Raw genomic sequence first — 19,530 nt, 5'->3', positions numbered from 1 at the left:
ATTAACCCAACTTTAAGCATCTCAGGCAACCAGCATCCTTAAAATCTGCTATTTCACAGGAAACCTGGATTACTTTTAAGACCCTGATTCTATGATGTAATCCGGATGTTTCCTAATTTTGCACAATATAGGTGAATGATAGTAAAACATTCTAGCAGAAGAATAATTTTGTCAAATGAAATTATCATAGGATTCAATATAAAATAACTAAAATAGTGTTTTATTAGTACATATGTATGTTACAGTTCCAGATTTGGAACTATGTATAAAAACAGCAAATGATATAATGAAGCTATTTTGATACAAATGTGGGATTGGGGCTTATGGATGACATTTGCAGGTTTTTGGCAGCCTCAGCAGCACAGTAGTCAAGAAAAACCCGACAAACAGCAAAATAATAGTGAATTACAAAAAATTGTAAGGGGCACCTGGGTGGTTCAGTCAGTTAAGCATCCAACTCTTGGTTTCAGCTCAGTTCATGATCTCAAGGTTCATGGGTTTGAGCCCCACATTGAGCTCTGCACTGACAGTGTGGAGCCTGCTTGGAATTCTGTCTCTCTCCCTGTCTCACTCCCCTGCCTCTGCTCTTGTTCTCATTCTCTCTCTCTCTCTCTCTCTCTCTCTCTCTCTCTCAGAATAAAAAAAAAATTTTTTTTTTTAAGTTAAAACACCTACCCTTGGCAATCTCAGGATACCCTCCAGTTAAACTTAAACCCAAAACTTGAAAGAGTAGCAGGAAATGTTTGTTTCAAAGTGGAATCACAAATAGTAGCTTCTGGGGTTGTTGTTTCTTCACTCTTATTGCATAACCGACCATTCTACCATGACTAGAACATGTGACCTAATACCTGGATCTTGCTGGACATTTGAGTGTGGTTAATGTGTGTAGAGATATACTGCCTTGCACAACTGCACAAGAATGGACAGGCTTGAATCTTAAAAGGCCAGGGCAGAGCTTTGACCTTCCTAAACAATGATGCATTAATCGCATTTATATGCACAGACATGACAGGAGGTCTGTATAAAAATTTTCGATTGAGCAGCACAAAATGCATCAGTGGTCTCCAAATGTTAAAATTTAGTACATGCCCATTTCAGCATATCTGATCTTTTTCTTTGTGTAGCACAAATGGCATTTTTCAGAAAATGAAAGTGATAAATGCGCATGGTTTTTAAGATACCAACCAGTACAAGTGTCCTAGCCCCTTTTCCAGCCACTGAATCAGCCAACCCCCAAACCCACTTCCTGTTTGGTGAGGTAATAAATGCATTAAACCAGTTTGAATAGGAGTTTCTCTTACTTGAAAGCATCTAACCTCAGAGGTTTTATCAATATTATTACATTCAGAAACGTGAGCACCAGTGGCCTTAGGCAGAAAAATGGGAATAACATCACAAATGTTATATATAAGAATATATATAACTTCTATTCTTATATATATATAAGAATATAAGTTGAGCAAAATAGCAGGAGCAGCCGTGAGAGCGGTGTGAGCACATGCCCTTCATGTCCCTGAGGATCCAGCCCACACACTTTAACATACATTTGTGTTAATAAAAATACCATTTTAATCTATTTTACATTGGGCTTCAATGAAAATTTCCTTTGACAATGATTCTCTTGCTAAGATTTTGGCCACTGCGTTGTAACTTCCAAGAGTTCTCTGATGATTCCTTTCTTTTTCCTTTTTCAAAATAGCATCCTGTTCTTGTTTCCTAGCTGCAATTTCTTCTATTTTCCTCTCTGTGGATAGTCTTTTGACATTGTGGTTCACCACATTGAGCACTGTCTCTATTTCCTTTGTTTTAGTCTCTACTTTTTTTTTTTTTTAATGTTTATTATTTATGAGAGAAAGAGTGAGGGAGGGGCAGAGAGAGAGAGGAAAGAGAATCCCAAGCAGCCTCCACACTGTCAGCACAGAGCCCAAAGTAAGTCTCAAATCCACGAACCATGAGATCATGACCTGAGCCGAAATCAAGAGCTGGATGCTTAACCGACTGAGCCACCCAGGCATTCCTTTGCCCTTTGTCTTGAAGGCTGTCCTCAAATGTCTGCTGATCGTTGGCTGTACATGCATACTGAGTGATGAGCCAGTCTAAAGCTGATGGTGGGGCCACCTGGGTGGTTCAGTCGGTTAAGTGCCCAGACTCCTGGTCTTGGCTCAGGTCATGATCTCATGGATCCTGAGTTCGAGACCCACATCAAGATCTGCACTGATGGTGTGGGGCCTGCTTGGGATTCACTCTCTGCCCCTCCTTCACTCTCTCTCTCACTCTCTCTCAAAATAAATAAACTTAAAAAAAAATTAAAGCCGATGGGAAGCAGGAGTCGGGGGAGTCATCTAACTGATGGAGCTTCACTGTAGTGTTTGGGGGGTGAGCTGGATTTCTTAGTGACAGACTCCCAAATGTTAGGATTATTTCTCTAAAGCCATCTAAGCTTTAAAAAGATAGTAATAATCCTCAAATCTCCTCCTTGAGGGTTATAAACCTGACTGCTGACCTTCTCAGAACCAGGTGAGAAAAAGCAAGCAGGACAGGGGAGTGCAGGTTTTTATTTAGTTCCCTTGTTTCCAGTCTGGCATCTCACTGACACCCTCCCTAAGTCTGAAATTTTCTGATTCTATTCTTCCTAAAAATAAACTTCTACTATCCTGAGAGTGAGGGGTGGGGAAGGTAGTTTCTTCTCATGAGGTAAGACAGAGACTGGGTGCACCTAACTTCCTTATATGTACCATCTTCCATAGAAGTCCTCTGTTTTCAGCCCCACACTGCAACCCCAATTTTTGTGATATCCGGTGCTTCCAATTCTTGAGATCTAAGGAGATAATTACACCAAGAAACAGTCTTTTATATGGGCATTGAAGTTTCTGCTTGCTCTTTTTAAGTTACTTAGTGTCCCCTTGCTTTCTACCTTCTAAGAGTTGGTTCACGTCTCTTATCCATCCATGCCTCCTTTCCCACTCTCTTTGTCTTTGTCTATATCTTTCTCATTCCTTTACTGCCATTTTAGTAAGTAAGCTCAAGTAAGGGCTCATTCTCTCATTTCAGGAGAGAATGAAAATAGTACATATGTTTAATTCAATCCAGGTACCTGGAAGTCCAGTCTTTTTTTTTTTTTTTAGGCTTATTTTATTTTATTTTATTATTTTATTTTTTGAGAGAGGGTGCAAGTCAGCAAGAGGCAGAGAGAGAGAATCCCACAAGGGGCAGAGAGAGAGAGGGAGAAAGAGACAGAAAGAAAATCCCACGGAGCTCGAAGCAGGGCTGGAGCTCACAAACCTGGGCCGAAGTCAGATGCTTAACGACTGAGCCACCCAGATGCCCTGAGATAGTCTTTTGACTTGATGGCTTTACCTTACGGCAAAGGTGGTGTTGGACTTAAAACATAGAAGGAAGGCTTAGTTCTGGTGCAGGACGATACTCATTGCTCTAGTTCTCCCCAACACTTTAATCATTTTCTTTACAGAAGAATCCTGTCCCTAACCCCTCCTGGTTGTTTTAGGGGGCTTGTTTTTGACCCTGGGACTGAGAGATGTCATCACATGGGGATAAATGCCAGGCTGCCTTTCATTCTGCTTATAGAGGGAAGACTGGACGAGAAGGTTGACTGTTGAAGTTAAAGACCTTCAGTTAAGCCCCAGGTGTGTGTTCCTCTTTTTCTTATATCCTTTTGGGCAGAGCTTCTGCTGTTCTGCTGCATAGACCCACTCCTCTGCCAGTACTCCAGGAAGCAGCCCTTCTCTGTCAGTACACATCCATCTACTCAGTGCTTTCCAGAAATTTCTTTAAATCTCTTGACCACGGATGGCCCCTTCCTATTCCCTTTGTTGTATTGGATTATGCCTTTAACCCCTCTTGCTATAATAGGGTCCTAAGAAGGGAGAGGATGTGTGTGCTCAGTGTACCATGCTGACGGAGAGCTCTGCTTTTTGTCTTTTTAATAATGGTTTTGTTGGGGCACCTGGGTGGCTTAGTCGGTTAAACATCCGAGGATATTATCCTAAGTGAAATAGTCCAGTCATAAAAAGACAAATGTGGGGTGCCTGGGTGGCTCAGTTGGTTAAGAGACAGACTCTTTTTTTAAGTGTTATTTCTTTTTAAGAGAGAGAGTGCGAGCAGGGGCAGGGCAGAGACAGAGGGAGACACAGATTCTGAAGTAGGCTCCAGGTTCTGAGCTGTCAGCACAGAGCCCGACGTGGGGCTCAAACCCATCAACTGTGGGATCATAACCTGAGCTGAAGTCTGATGAATAAGCTCATTTTCACTTCAGGATCTTAAGAGTAAGGAATCATTTTATGTTCAATCACTCTGGTGTTTGTCTCTTTCTGGAGTTTTGGTTTTTTCACTCTTATCTGCAAACATTTTCTTAAAGAGCTGGATAGCAAATATTTTAGGCTATTCAGGCCAAGGGGCAAAATTGGGGACTTACATAACCATTTCAAATATAATCATATTGGGGCGCCCGGGTGATTCAGTTGGTTAAGTGTCTGACTTTGGCTCAGGTCACGATCTCTTAGTTTGTGAGTTTGAGCCTCACATCAGGCTGTCTGCTGTCAGCATGGACCCCACTTCAGATTTTCTGCCTCTCTTTCTTTCTGCCCCTTCCCTGCTTGTGTTCTCTCTCTCTCTCTCTCTCTCTCTCTCTCTCAAAACATTAAAAAAATCTTTTTAAATATAATCATGGAGGGGCACCTCGCTGGCTCAGTCAGAAGAGCAAGCAAGTCTTGAGCTCAGGGTTGTGAGTTTGAGCCCCGCATTAGGTGTAGAGATTACTTAAAAATAAAATCTTAAATAAAAAAAATATATATATAATCATATAAAATTATAAAAACCATTCTTAGCTTATTTATAGGTGGCTGGCCAGATTTGGCCCATGAGCTTTGATTTGCAGGCACCAGATCTATTTGCTAAATTCCCTCCCGTTCTTACATCATTTGAAAGAATGATGTAATGTCCTTTTCTCAAAAAATAAGGAGCAATATTTTTCTTTTTTTTTTTAACTTTTTAAATATTTATTTATTTTGAAGAGAGAGAGACAGAGGCAGAGCATGAGCAAGGGAGGGGCAGAGAGAGAGACACAGAATCCGAAACAGGCTCCAGGCTCCAAGCTGTCAGCACAGAGCCTGACGTGAGGCTCAAACTCACGAACCACGAGATCATAACCTGAGCGGAAGTCAGACAGCCAACTGACTGAGCCACCCAGGCGCCCCAGGAGTAATATTTTTATAATGTCAGACTGTCGTGACTCATTTGTTACTTGTACTATGACAGAAAATACACTCACACAATTGTTGATACAGAATATTTTATTTATATGTTTGCTATCTGTACAGATGTCTCTCATCTTTGTATTTGTTTCTGTATTCTAACTGAACCTCAAAATTCCTAAAGGATGAGGCTTGTATCTGTTTAACTTGATTTGTATACTCTCAGCAGAGCAGAGCATCAGATGGACATCTGGCATATTTCAATAATGATAAAGCATAAGACAAAATCAAAGTCAATAAGACACGTAATAAAAAAGCACATGGAAACATACAAAAATTCTTACTTTAGAATAATGCTATACGTAATTTGTAAAATCTACTTTTTTAAGTTCATACATGAGATTATATTGATTTTCTTATTTAAAGAAAAAGGGGAACTTCAATGAGTTATAGAACTAAAAATGCAAAATGAAGGTAACAAATATTTTTGGCTCTTGAACTAAAAAAATAATGATCAGTGAGAAAAAAAGAGACATGAAGAAGAATAAACTAGACCAATACTGATATTTTCTTCATGTTAAAAAAAAAATTGCCTTTTAGTCTTATTTGGATTGATTGGAAATGAGCAGTGATGACATTCTTGGGCTAAAAAACCAACAACGCAGCTCGTTCAAACAAAAGGAGCAAAGGAACATTACCCAAACCAAACTTATAGGGTCACTTGTAACATGGAAGCATAGGAAAAATGTTCTAAGCACATCCAAAAAAGAAACAAAAGGGAAGAAAGAAAGAAAGAAAGAAAGAAAGAAAGAAAGAAAGAAAGAAAGAAAAAGGAGAGGAAAGGAGAAAGGAAGAAAGGAAGGAAGAAAAGAAAAGAAAAAAGCACAAGGCCCCATTCTATCCACTGAATTTTCCCTGTCTGTTCAGAGAGACAAGAAATGGCTTGGGAAACACCTTACCCAATTAAGCTAGAAACCTCTAAGTCTCCAGGACACTTTCTGAAAGGTTAACAGGTTTAGCCCAGTGTTTAGGACAGCAATTTCATGGTTTAAAATATATATATTTAATAACAAGTAAATAAACCAATGATCAGAAAAACTGAAGAGTGTACATGTGATATTGAAGTGCTGCCTATGGACATTTTATAAAGTAAAAAGTGTTTTAGGTTTAATCTGTATTTTACAAAGATCGACACCATTAAAACCAACATGATTATTTACCACTCATCCAATCACTGAGGTAACAAAATTACAAAAATATGTAAAAAATATTCTAGATTCATAATACCAGATATGCTAATTCCCATATAGCTAGTATAAATTTGATTAAAAAAATAGTTTTGTTTCCTTAAAAACACTTGGTTCATTTACCATTTAATATCAGATAGATATCTGCTATCCTAAAGTACCAAAAAATTTACAAATAAAAATGGCAATGACTATACTCTGGGTTTCTTGTTCGGTGGATCCTGAAGGCTAAACTTTGGAATTTCCCCCGAAGGCGCATATGGAATTCTCTTTGAAGACACCTTTTTTCCAATTGTTTCAATCTAGGGGGGAAAAGAAAGATTTTAGAAAGAAAACCTATTTTTTCCTTTTAAAATCAAAAGAGGGTCTCAAGTTTTCTGGGTAGCTATGAAGGATTTTTGGTTCCTTCTGTATTTTTCATGTTTCTAGAGTCAATCTACACTCCACTCTCCAAATTTACAGCTAGACACTCTTACTCTTGCCATTCCCAACACCAGACCCCCTCAGACTGAGGACAGACTCACATGCCACCACTGTGTCAGCAACATGAATGAAAGCAACTAACAGACAAGATTCCAGTGCAATCAAATTCTCTCTCAAACTCTATTCTCACATCTGTTCCCTTATTCTAAAAAATTTACATCAGCTTGAGGGACCTGGGTGGTTCAGTCAGTTGAGCAGCTGACTTTGGCTCAGGTCATGATCTCACGGTTTGTGAGTTTGGGCCCCGCATTGGGCCCTGTTCGTGCCCTGTCTCTCTCTGTCTCTCAAAACTAAATAAACGTTAAAAAAGAATTGTTTTTTTTTTTTTTTTTAATTTACATCAGCTGTAATAGCATAGATTTCAGGAGTTCAGGCTTCAGAGTCTAAAAGGCCCCAGCTGGATTCCTGATTGCTAATTGTTGTGTCAACTAAGCTCTCTAGATCTTTCTTCCTCATTTGTAAACAGTGTTACTACCACTTACTTCAACAGGTTGTGTTATGGATTAAATTAGATAAAGTGCCCAGTGCAGTGGCCAGCATACAAGTCAGCCTTCAATAAATAAGTGGTAGTCTATTTTTATTTTGCATATTACATTTTAAACTTTTCCTCATATATCTAAAATCACTAATCTTATCTTTAAAGACACTGCTTCTTTAACAATCATAAATTTAGCTCTTCTCTATAGCAAAAATATACTATACAATTTTCACAAATGTCTTTTGAATTAAAAATTAAGAGCACCTGAGTGGCTCAGTCAGTTAAGCGTCCGACTCTTGATTTTGGCTCAGGTCAAGATCTCATGGTTTGTGAGTTCGAGCCCTCCGTTGGGCTCTGTGCTGACAGTGTAGAGCCTGCTTGGGATTCTCCTCTCCCTCTCTATCTGCCTCTCCTCTGCTCATGCTCTCTCTTTCTCAAAATAAAGTAAAAAAAACTTTTTAAAATTAACTATATAATTCTGACTCAAAGGGTTTTTGCTTTGTATTAATCATTTTAGTGACTTACAAATTCCCTTTATTTAGTGATTCCATTCCTCATTTTTTCCATACATTTTTTAAAAATCTGTACTCAGAAAAGTTAACTTTTATAAGAATCCAAGCTTATATTACCTATCTTCTCCCTTAAATGAGTAACACAAGAATGCAAGAAAATGTGTTTATGCCTTGGAAGTAATCTTTAAAAAATAACATTGCTTCAGTTTAAGTCATGACTGGGAAAAGCAGTCATGCTGTTACTCACTAAGGAGGGGTGCAGTAGAAGAATCCCCAAGGTCCCTGATGGAATGTTAACAGACAAGGACGTCATCTGATTCTTGCTGCAAGTGAATCTCTCACGAATGAGAAATGAGCACTGAATTCTCTAAGAAGGATCTTTAACAAGTCGGTGACAGGTTAAGAGAACCAGATCCAATATTCTGAACAGCAGATAAAGCCTTCTGGGTACCTTTCCAAGAATGCTGGTGCCGAGCAAATGCACAAGAGCCAGCTCTCAACACTCCCCCCTCCCTGCTCTGCCCAGGGACTATGAGACTATGCTGACTACAATCTCCTGGCGTAATTCTTCACCCTCCCAACCTCCCCTCAAGCCTCCCACCCCCACGTACACACTGCTCCGAGGAAATGGAAAGTACCTCCTTCTTATTAATACTCTTGGGACCCTTGGTAAAATTGAAATAGATGCAACATAAAGGTACTGTTCAGGTTTCTGTCAGCTCTCTAAACACTCCATTTAGGTAGCAAACTTTGAATTAAAAAAGGGCCAGTCCCACTAAAGCTCCCATACTTCTCGCTCAGACCTCTCAGGCGCTAGAACAGTGCTGAGCACTCAAAAGGTATAGGATCCTATGCAATATGTGACAACTACACTGCATTTTGCAGTTTTCAAAACATTCAGATAGGAATAAGTGGCCTGGCCCCTGAGGGTGTCAGTGTGGTGCAGATAGTTCATCAGAGCAGCGTGGGTGGCTCTGGGAAGAAAAAAAAATTCTTTTAAATTGTATATTTTCTTACTTGATCTTTATATGAAGTAAGACAAGGTACATTCTATCCCTATGTAATAGATAACTACTGACTCCTAGATACCATGTAAGGAAGACCAATACTGAATGATCTTGAGATTACAAATTAAGGAGGGAGTGGAGTAATTACACAAATCGCATAGAGATTTTCCAGAGAACTGACATGTTGCCCCCATGTTATGTTATTGCTAAAGAAGGGAATATTAAAATTCTAAAACTCAAACCCACTAAAAAGCAAATGACCAAACAAACAAAACAAAACTGGTACAGGATCATAATTAATTACCTGGAAGCCAATGGTTTGTAGTTCGTTGTGGAGCCCATCCAAGACACGTCGTCCATCAAAGATAAAGGCTGGCTTCAGCATTTTTTTATGAATGCGTTCATAATCCAATTCCTATAAAGACAGAAATGAAACAATTAGAACATATACATGAACACATACTCAACCCCTACTGATACCAGAATACTTCTAAAATTTTCTTTCATAGTACTTGTCACCTCACCTTAAACATGTCCCACTCAGTGCAAATAACCACAGCATGGGCACCATCACATGCTTCATATGGATCCTTGGAAATGGTCACGAGCCGGGACACTGTAACAACAGCAACAAAAAATTGGCAATAAGAAGGGAATTATTTGAAATTACGCATTTTGGGGCGCCTGGGTGGCGCAGTCGGTTAAGCATCCAACTTCAGCCAGGTCACGATCTCGCGGTCCGTGAGTTCGAGCCCCGCGTCGGGCTCTGGGCTGATGGCTCAGAGCCTGGAGCCTGTTTCGGATTCTGTGTCTCCCTCTCTCTCTGCGCCTCCCCCGTTCATGCTCTGTCCCCAAAATAAATAAATGTTGAAAAATAAAAAATAAAAAAATTTAAAAAAATGAAATTACGCATTTTAATACTAGGGTTACTAGGAAGGTCTGACAGAAGTGAAATAGTCTGGTTGAAGTGAGAATGAGAGTAATGGGGGGAGGGGGTGCCTGGAGCACCTGAACCTTACCCTAGAAGCATCTCCTTGGAACATCTGGGGCTTCTTAGGGTATGTTGGAAAAATCATCAGACCAACCCACAGCCAATAAAATCAAAGTTGATAGAACAATGTCTAAGAGTTTAATTTTAGAGAAATGAGGCAGAAAATAAGGCCTACCAATGATAAAAATAGAACAACCATGGAAGCAGCACAAATGTCCATCAACAGATGAATAGATAAGAAAGCTGTACCATACACACACACGCACACACACACACATATATATACACATACACACATACATATGCATACAACAGAATATTATTCAGCCATCAAAAAGAATGAAATCTTGCCATTTGCAATGACATGGATGGAGCTAGGGAGTACAATCCTAAGTCAGTCAGTCAGAGAAAGACAAATACCATATGACTTCACTCATATGTGTAATTTAAGAAACCAAACAAATAAACAAAGGAAAAAAAGGGAGAGAGAGAGAAAGACAAACTAAGAAACAGTCTTAACTATAGAGAACAAACCAGAGGGTCAGGTGGGGGGAATGGGTGAAATAGATAAAGGGGATTTAGACTGCACTTTATCACAAAGAGCACTGAGTAATGTATGGAATTGTTGAATCACTATATTGTACATATGAAACTAATATAACATTGTATGTTAACCATACTGGAATTTTTTTTAAGTTTATTTATTTATTTTGAGAGAGAGAGAGAGAGAGAGAGCGCCGGGGGGAGGGGCAAAGAAACAGGGAGAGAGAGAATCCCAAGCAGGCTCTGTACTGTCAGCACGGAGCCTGATGCAAGGCTTGATCCCATGAACTGTTGAGGCCATGACCTGAATCAAAATCAAGAGTTGGATGCCTAACTGAGCCACCCAGGCACCCCTAAAAAATTTTTTTTAATGCAGCATTTCATTAAGAAACAAAAACAGAACCACCAAAGGTTTCTAGAGAACAAACAAGTTTTAGGCCCATATTCAGTGATTCATAAGACTCAAAGCCTTACCTTGGTCATCCTCTGAAACTCCTGGGTGAGAAAGATCCACAACTATTTGTTCCCTTGGTACTTTTGGATCATATATATGGAGATGTGCACCTTCATCCATCAAATATTTGCTGATATATATGCTAGAAGATTCTCTAAAGGAAAAAACATCAGTATTGCTAGGGAGTATAATGAAACAAAATGGCATATATTCTAATACCTAAGGAGTTTGTAGAGGGAAAATTCTATTTCTTGTGAGGATACAGATGTTCACTTTACTTTTATTCTTTATACTATATATATGTACATATATTTCACACACACACATCCACTATCAAAAATCAAAATAAGATGAGCAGTTAGTACTCTCAAAGGGGTTGAAATATTTTTAAGAACTGGTACCTCGTATCACCGGTGTCCTTTTTGAATGCAAATCCCAAAATAGCTATCTTCTTATCAGTTACTGTATTAAACAGACTGTCTATAATCCGGGAAGCAAATCTCCTTCTCTGGTAGTCATTCATATCTATGACCTGAAATTACATGTACAATTATACAACGTATACATGTACAATTAGTGCAGTTAAAAGAGGTGAAGCCTATGCCACACATTGCTCACAGTTTTATAGTACTATTGTATGAATACCAGCCTCATAAAGTAACAGGAGGCAAAGATTAAACAACCTCTTCAGTATCTATTAAAAATTAAAAAAAAAAAAAAAAAAGAATTACCATCCCACACTTAAAGTCATCCTGAAAATTTTCACTTGGCTTCCATGCACCAACCTCAGATGGGATGGATGTAAAGATGAGGAACACAGTTAAGTTTCAACCCCACTTGAGATCCAGCTATAATAGCTGAAAAAAGGCACAGAGAAAACAGAGTTCTCCTTTGCCAACTTCTCCAAACCCTATGGAAGCAAGGCTGTAAGCAATCAAATCCCAAAGCCCCACCCCCACCCTTGCCATATACGCTTACCCCTCACCGAAACTGAGTGGAAGTAGAAAGTGAGCAGAAAACAGTTGAACAATGCAGAGTTATAGCTGCCTCTTGATAAAGCATAGCACTCCTAACCCTTGGCTAAGTTTTTAACTAAATATTGTAAGAATAAAAGTCTCTGCTCGCCTAACCCTTTACTCTCCTAAGAGTCTATAAACAGACTTCAGGAGCACCTGGGTGGCTCAGTGGGTTGAGTGTCTGACTTTGGTTCATGTCATGATCTCACGGTTCATGGGTTCGAGCCCCATACGGGCTCTCTGCATCAGCACAGAGCCCACTTTGGATTTTTGTCTCCCTCTCTCTCTGCCCCTCCCCCGCTCACACTCGCTCTCTCCATCTCTCAAAAAAAAAAAAATAATAATAAACATTTTAAAAAAAGTAAAAATAAATAAATAAACAAGACTTCCTATTGGTGGCCAGTATATAAGGAAAGAGACTAGTTTTTATGTGTGTTTTTTTTTTTTTAAGGCACTGAATTTTTAGGGGCTGTCTCAAAACCCGAGAGCTCGTGAAATGAGCCCAGAGTGTTGGAAAATCAAGACTTTATCTGCATTTTGCCATGATGGACAGGAAGCTAAAGTCATCATGCTGGACTGAATGAAACAAACTTTTACATTGTACATTTTCCTTAAAAATGTACATTTCCTTATACTGTCACCCACTGCTGAAATCTAAAAAACTACAAAGTTGCAGAAAAAATATTTGGGAAAGATATGTATACCGGCTGGTATCTTGGACATATTACTTAACGTCTCTAAGCCTCAGTTTCCTCACCTAGAAATGGGGAATATTAGTGATGAGGACGAAATGAAATATGCAAAGTACCTAAGAAAGTGCCTGGCACAGGGAAAGCACTCAATTAATGTGAACTCTATTTTCAGTTTGGGAAGGGTCTTTAATTTTAGCTCTGTGAATCTCAAAGGGACAAAACAAATATCAACACACACAAACCACCTTGAAAGCATTACAATACAGGTTCTTCCTTTGTTATGATTGTCTGCCTTTTAGGATAGAGAAGAGTTGTAATTAATAGTTCTTGCTTTACCCTGAGAGCAAATGTGTTATAAAACTAGAAGACAGATAGTTTATCAGAAATTTCCATCAGAGTTGATTAGCAAAAAAGACAAAAACAAAGAAGCCCAATAAGTAAACCTAAAATAAAGAAACTGAATATAATGTTTGAGTTCCTGGAATAAATAAATTCTGTCAAAAACATCTCACAAAGGGTGACATGTTTTAATCATGAGTTAAGCAAAAGTTGTGACTAGAAAGATTAATACCTGCTGCCAATACCGAGCTACTTCAGGCAAATTCAGAGCCTCACAGAGATAAACCAAATTCAGAACATCTTTCTGAAAGCAGCTTCCACCAAAACCTGAAGAAAAAAGTGACAGTATTTTTAAGAACCACAACTGAATCATGTGACAAATCTGTCACACTAAATCAGAGGGCCTAAGCTAGAATTTTTTTTTTCTTTAAGTAAACTCCACCCCACACATGGGGCTCAAACTCACAACCCCGAGATCAAGAGTTGCATGCTCTATTGTATTAGAGTTGCATGCTCTACTATGCCAGTCAGGTGACCCTATGCTAGGATTTCTAATAATAAAATTTAGATGTTGGAAAGTTATTGGGTTTAAATAATGTGTGAAATTTGCAAGCAACTAATCAACTCTAAAATGATTTCTAGATAATCTTCTAGTAAATGTTTTATTATGGCTACATTTTCTATTTTATTCCTTATTCATCTGGTATCACTGCCCCACCTCTCTTAGTTTAGCACTTAGTTTGGCACAGGGCTGGTAAAGTTTTATGGGACAAATTGTAAATATTTTAGCCTTTGTGGGCCACATAATTTCTGGCACAAATATTCAACTCTGCCTTTGTAGCTCAAAAGCAGTCATAGACAATATGTAATAAAATTGGCATGGCTGTGTTCCAACAAAACTTTATTTATAAAACAAGCTGGGGACCAATTTTAGCCTGAAGACAATAGTTTGCCCACCCTGTTCTAATACAATTCAATATACAGTAAGGATTGGCATGTGCTTTGGAGTCCAAAACACCTAGCCACTCACTAGTTGTGTGACTTACAGCAAGTTGTGAAAATTTCCCTGATCCCTAACCATCTCTATAAAGGACATACCAGCACCTTCTTAACAGGCTATAAGGATTAATAAATGAGATATATAAAGTACTAGTTCAGAACTTGTTGCATAATAGACCTTCAATAAATAGTAGCTATTTTTTTTTTAAATGGTAGCTTAAAGAAAATACTAAAAAGATAGAAAAGGGCAGGGAAACCAGAATTGAGAAATGGCATTAGGCCCCAGAAACACACGAAGGGCTGCCTATGGCCCAATCTATAAAACTCTATTTACCCTTAGATCAACCATGTTAACTTATATCCAAAAACACAACCAATTCTCATTATCTACTAGTTACATTCTACAAAATTGCCACAAATGTGGAATTAATGAATACTAAAGCATTGTTTCTAGGCGAAATAAAGAGTTAGGTTCCTGTGAGCTTATGGTCACATTTCACCAACAAATTGATACATAATCATTTTACTTTTATTAAAAATTTATTTTATTTTATTATACTTAGACTTTTTAGTGTTTTTATTTTTTTTATTTTCAATTTTAATTCCAGCATAGTATATATACAGTGTTATGTTAGTTTCAGGTCTACAATATAGTGATTCAACAATTCTACACATTACTCAGTGTTCATCATGATAAGTGTAGTCTTAATCCCCTTCATCTATTTCACCCCATCCACTTCCCCTCTGGCAGCCATAAGTATGTTCTCTATAGTTAAGAGTCTGTTTCTTGGTTTGTCTCTTTTCTCTTTTGTTTATTTCTTAAATTCCACATATGAGTGAAATCTTATGGTATTTATCTTTCCTTAACTGACTTATTTCACTTAGCATAATACTCTCTAGATTCATTCATGTTGTTGCAAATAGCAAGAGTTCATTCTTTTCTATGGCTGAGTAATATTCCACTGTGTATATGTATATATATGTGTGTGTGTGTGTATATATATATGTGTGTGTGTGTATGTGTGTGTGTGTGTATGTATATAATATACACACACACATACACACACACACATATATATATATATGTATATGTCCATTGATAGATGAATGGATAAGGAAGATGTGGTGTGTATATGTATATATACACATATATATATGGGTTGCCGCCATATCTTGCCTAGTGTAAATAATGCTGCAATAAACATAGGGGTCGATATATCTTTTTGAATTAGTGTTTTTGTATTCTTTGGGTAAATACCCAGTAGTGGAATTACTGGATTGCATGATAATTCTATTTTTAATTTTTGAGGAATCTCCATATATTGTTTTCCACACTGGCTGCAATAGTTTTTATTCCCCCCAACAGTGCACGAGTGTTCCTTTTCCTCTGTATCATTGCCAACATTTGTTGTTTCTTGTATTTTTTAGTTTAGCTAATCTGACAGGTGTGAGGTGATATGTCATTATGGTTTCGATTTGCATTTCTCTGATGATGAGTGATACGGGGCATCTTTTCATGTGTCTGTTTGCCATCTGTATGTCTTCTTTGGAGAAATGTCTGCTCATGTCTTCTGCCTCCCCCTTTTAAGTAAGTTCTATACCCAAAATGGGGCTCAAACTCATTACCCTGAGATCAAGAGTTGCATGCTCTACCAACTGAGCCAGCCCAGTGTCCCTGTTCTTGCCCTTATGAGTTTAAAGACACTTTATTTAATATATATTATTGATTCATTAACATTAAATTCATAGCCAACAGCACTATAACTCATGTCTGAATAAAGCTTATCTAACCACACGTATTTTCTCTGTGAGGTACATCAGAGTCTCTTGGCACTTCAAAACACTAGGCAGCACTTTGCAATATGCCTGAGGGCCATTTAGAAAAGTGAAACCACCAATAAAAAGCACAAAAATGTAAAAAATGTGACACTAAATAGACCACAAAAAAAGCACTTGTTTACAGAATGGGAGCTGAAACAAGAGCATTGCCTTATGCAACTTCAGCTGGAAATGTCTGTGTTGGGTGACTCAAATTTTTTGCTGCTGTGTTGTGTCTGCAAATGACCGTGAAAGCACTAGGGGCACTGATTTTGGGATTAAAAATAAATTTTAGCAAATAGGATAATTCAGAAATACAGAACTGGCAACTAATAAGGACCGACTTACTTCACCCAGGCCACATTTCCAAAAGTATATTAGTAGGCAAAGTAAATGATAGGAAATTTGTTTCCTGTTTGCTTCAGTAAGATATTGAGTTATTTCCTATGTGGTCTCTGGAACTTACTCTTCCTAAATGTTCGAACTGAATACCAATTAATGCTCCTAAAACAGTGAACTCTGTTTATCCTCCTAATCAATCAGTAATTATTAAACAAGTTAAATTATTGCTGCACTTGGGAAGTTCCAGATAGGTTGAAGATGTCACATGTATAACAGAATCATTATTTTGAGGGCATCAAGTTAAACGAAGATTTCTTTGGGGCGCCTGGGTGGCTCAGTTGGTTAAACGTCCAACTTCGGCTCAGATCACGATCTCACAGTTTGTGAGTCTGAGTCCCTCCTTGGGCTCTGTACTGTCAGCGCACAGCCTGCTTCTGATCCTCTGTCTCCCTCTCTCTCTACCCATCCCCACATTCTCTCTCTCTCTCTCTCTCAAAAATAAATAAATATTAAAAAAAAAAAAGACTTCCTTAAAGTTAGAGACCCAGCTAAATGAATCTATTTTATGTACAGAAAATTTTCAATTTACCAACACTGGCTTTCAGAAACTTATTTCCAATTCTCTGGTCCATTCCAATGGCTGTTGCCACCTCTTCTACATCAGCCCCTGTTGCTTCACAGAGGGCACTTATAGAGTTAATACTGCTGATCCTCTGGGCAAGAAAAGCATTTGCTGCCTTCGGGGGGGAAAAAAAGGAAAAGTACAACGAGTTAAAATGGCAATTTTAAATGTCTGGATTATATTTCACTGAGTTGATACAAATTACTGAGGGAGATATAAAAGTTACTGATGGCCTCAATTTGAGGAGGCTATGAATGGGTTGGTAAAGGAAAATGTTTTAAATTCGAGAAGAAAGATGATTAAGAACGGGAGTAAAAAAGGGAAAGAGTGATTTTTAAGACTACAGTTTTAATGAACCCTTCATTTTATGTTATATTTTATTAAAATTTAGCACTTTCCAAAATATTTTATACCCCAATATTTGATTTCCCTTGTGAAAATTATTTCATAATGGACAAGAATATTGTCTTCAAAAGCATACCTTTTATTTAATATTAAGAAAGTACCTGTGTGGCTTATTAGGCTTAAGAGAAATAAGTCCTTGGCTTTAAATTAAATGGAGAGTTGAATGCTCTATACCAACCAGTTTGGAAAGTTCTGAAGACCAAGTATTAGTGGTGAGGATCTTTTCTCTGGGAACCCAGTGCTCATACACAGCACACAGTGCCTGCACAGCTCTCTGGCCCTCTGGCGTTTCATCCCCTCCAATCAGTACTCTGTCTGGGTTCTTCAGGTCCTTGATGGCTGTTCCTTCCGCCAAGAACTCAGGGTTGGACAGTACCTAGAATCCCAATGCAAAACAAAGTTGTAAGCCTAGAATTAACCATGGGCAACTATAAGCAGCAATATTTACATAGTATCAGGTTCTAACGCTTCCTTTTTTTATACCTGTAAATTCAAGTTGGGTTTTGTGTTTGCATCAAATATTCGACGAATACTTTCTGCTGCCCTCACTGGAACTGTGCTTTTCTCAGTCACAATTTTGTACCCATGTGAGTTTTGCACAATGCGTCTGGCACAAGCCTCAATATACTTCAGATCTGCCGCACGGCCTTTCCCCATTCCATAGGTTTTGGTTGGAGTGTTCACCTGATGAAAGCATATGGGATTAAGAACAAAGTATCTGTGAGATATTCACTGATTTCAAGATAAACCCTGAATCATCAATCAACTAGTTAAATGCGAAGTTAACTATCATCATTAGCTTTAATTTAACCCTCTATTAATTCCATAGAAATAATACATTTTATAAACATAATCACCAGACAGAACAGCCTGAAGCATCAACTCATTCAATAAATTTTTGTTGAGAAGCTACTATATAGTGACAGATATCAGGGAAGGCAGGTTGCAAGCTAAGCTCTGGAGATATAAAGATGAATGAGACTGTTCTTGTCATAAAGGAGTTCCCAGTCTGAAATGAAATATAAGTTTTCTTTCCTCTCTTTATTGTATGTAATAAATTATTATCCTGGTCTTTATTTTATTTTATTTTATTTTATTTTATTTTATTTTATTTTATTTTTTAATGCTTTGTTTTAAATTTATTTTTGAGAGAGAGAGAGAGAGAAAGAGCACGCAAGTTGGGGAGGGGCAGAGACAGAGGGAGACAGAGGATCTCAAGCAGGCTCTGCGCTGCCCAGCAGAGAGCCTGATTGTGGGGCTTGAACTCACAAACTATGAGATCATGACCAGAGCTGAAGTCAGATGCCCAACCGACTGAGCCACTAGAAACCACTATTATCCTGGTCTTTGTTTTTTAATTTAAAAAATTTTATTATTTATTTTTATAATTTACATCCAAGTTAGTTAACATATAGTTTACTAATGATTTCAGGAATAGAATTTAGTGATTCATCATGTACATACAATACCCAGTTCTTATCCCAACAAATATCCTCCTCAATGTCCCTTGCCCGTTTAGCCCATCTCCCCCGCAACAACCTTCCAGCAACCCTCAGTTTGTTCTCTGTATTTAAGTCTCTTATGTTTTGTTCCCCTCCCTGTTTTTATATTATTTTTGCTTCCCTTCCCTTATGTTCATCTGTTTTGTATCTTAAATTCCACATATGAGTGAAGTCATATGATATTTGTCTTTCTCTGACTCCTTTCACATAGCATAATACACTCTAGTTCCATCCACATAGTTGCAAATGACAAGATTTCATTCTTTTTTATTGCTGAGTAATATTCCATTGTATATATATACCACATCTTCTTTATCCATTCATCCATCGATAGACATTTGGGCTCCTTCCATACTTTGGCTATTGTTGATAGTGCTGCTATAAACATTGGGGTGCATATGCCCCTTTGAAACAGCACTCCTGTATCCTTTGTATAAATACCGAATAGTGCAATTGCTGGGTCACAGGGTAGTTCTATTTTTAGTTTTTTGAGGAACCTCCATACTGTTTTCCAGAGTGGCTGTACCAGTTTGCATTCACACCAGCAGTGCAAAAGGGTTCCTCTCTCTCTGCATCCTTGCCAACATCTGTTGTTGCCTGTTAATTTTAGCCATTCTGACAGGTGTGAGGTGGTAGTATCTCACCGTGGTTTTAATATGTATTTCCCTGATGATGAGTAATTTTGAAAATTTTTTCATGTGCCTGTTAGCCGTCTGAATGTCTTCTTTGGAAAAGTGCCTATTCATGTCTTTTGCCCATTTCTTCACTGGATTATTTGTTTTTTGGGTGTTGAGTTTGATAAGTTCTTTATAGATTTTGGATACCATTTTCCTAGTCTTTTAAACCAAATTTTATTTTTAATTAAAAAAA

At 38.0% G+C, this 19,530-nt stretch overlaps 1 protein-coding gene across 1 annotated transcript in view; it reads right to left on the bottom strand.

Annotated features, from left to right (window-relative positions):
- Nucleotides 1-5,291: 5,291 nt before the first annotated feature.
- The window catches only part of UGDH (UDP-glucose 6-dehydrogenase), a 31,483-nt gene continuing 17,244 nt past the window's right edge, over nt 5,292-19,530 (bottom strand). The window contains exons 4-12 of the mRNA XM_027055560.2: nt 17,642-17,842; nt 17,337-17,534; nt 16,721-16,868; nt 13,205-13,299; nt 11,327-11,457; nt 10,946-11,079; nt 9,462-9,553; nt 9,242-9,352; nt 5,292-6,759 (exon numbers count right to left, since the gene is read on the bottom strand). Of these exons, the coding sequence (XP_026911361.1) occupies nt 6,649-6,759; nt 9,242-9,352; nt 9,462-9,553; nt 10,946-11,079; nt 11,327-11,457; nt 13,205-13,299; nt 16,721-16,868; nt 17,337-17,534; nt 17,642-17,842 (1,221 nt within the window). The 3' untranslated portion in view covers nt 5,292-6,648. The remainder of the gene's footprint in view (nt 6,760-9,241; nt 9,353-9,461; nt 9,554-10,945; nt 11,080-11,326; nt 11,458-13,204; nt 13,300-16,720; nt 16,869-17,336; nt 17,535-17,641; nt 17,843-19,530) is intronic.

This window comes from Acinonyx jubatus, chromosome B1 (assembly GCF_027475565.1).
Source record: "Acinonyx jubatus isolate Ajub_Pintada_27869175 chromosome B1, VMU_Ajub_asm_v1.0, whole genome shotgun sequence".
NCBI classification, from domain to species: domain Eukaryota; kingdom Metazoa; phylum Chordata; class Mammalia; order Carnivora; family Felidae; genus Acinonyx; species Acinonyx jubatus.
The sequence above is the reverse complement of the archived record's forward strand: the minus strand, read 5'-3'. Positions and strand labels throughout refer to the sequence as shown.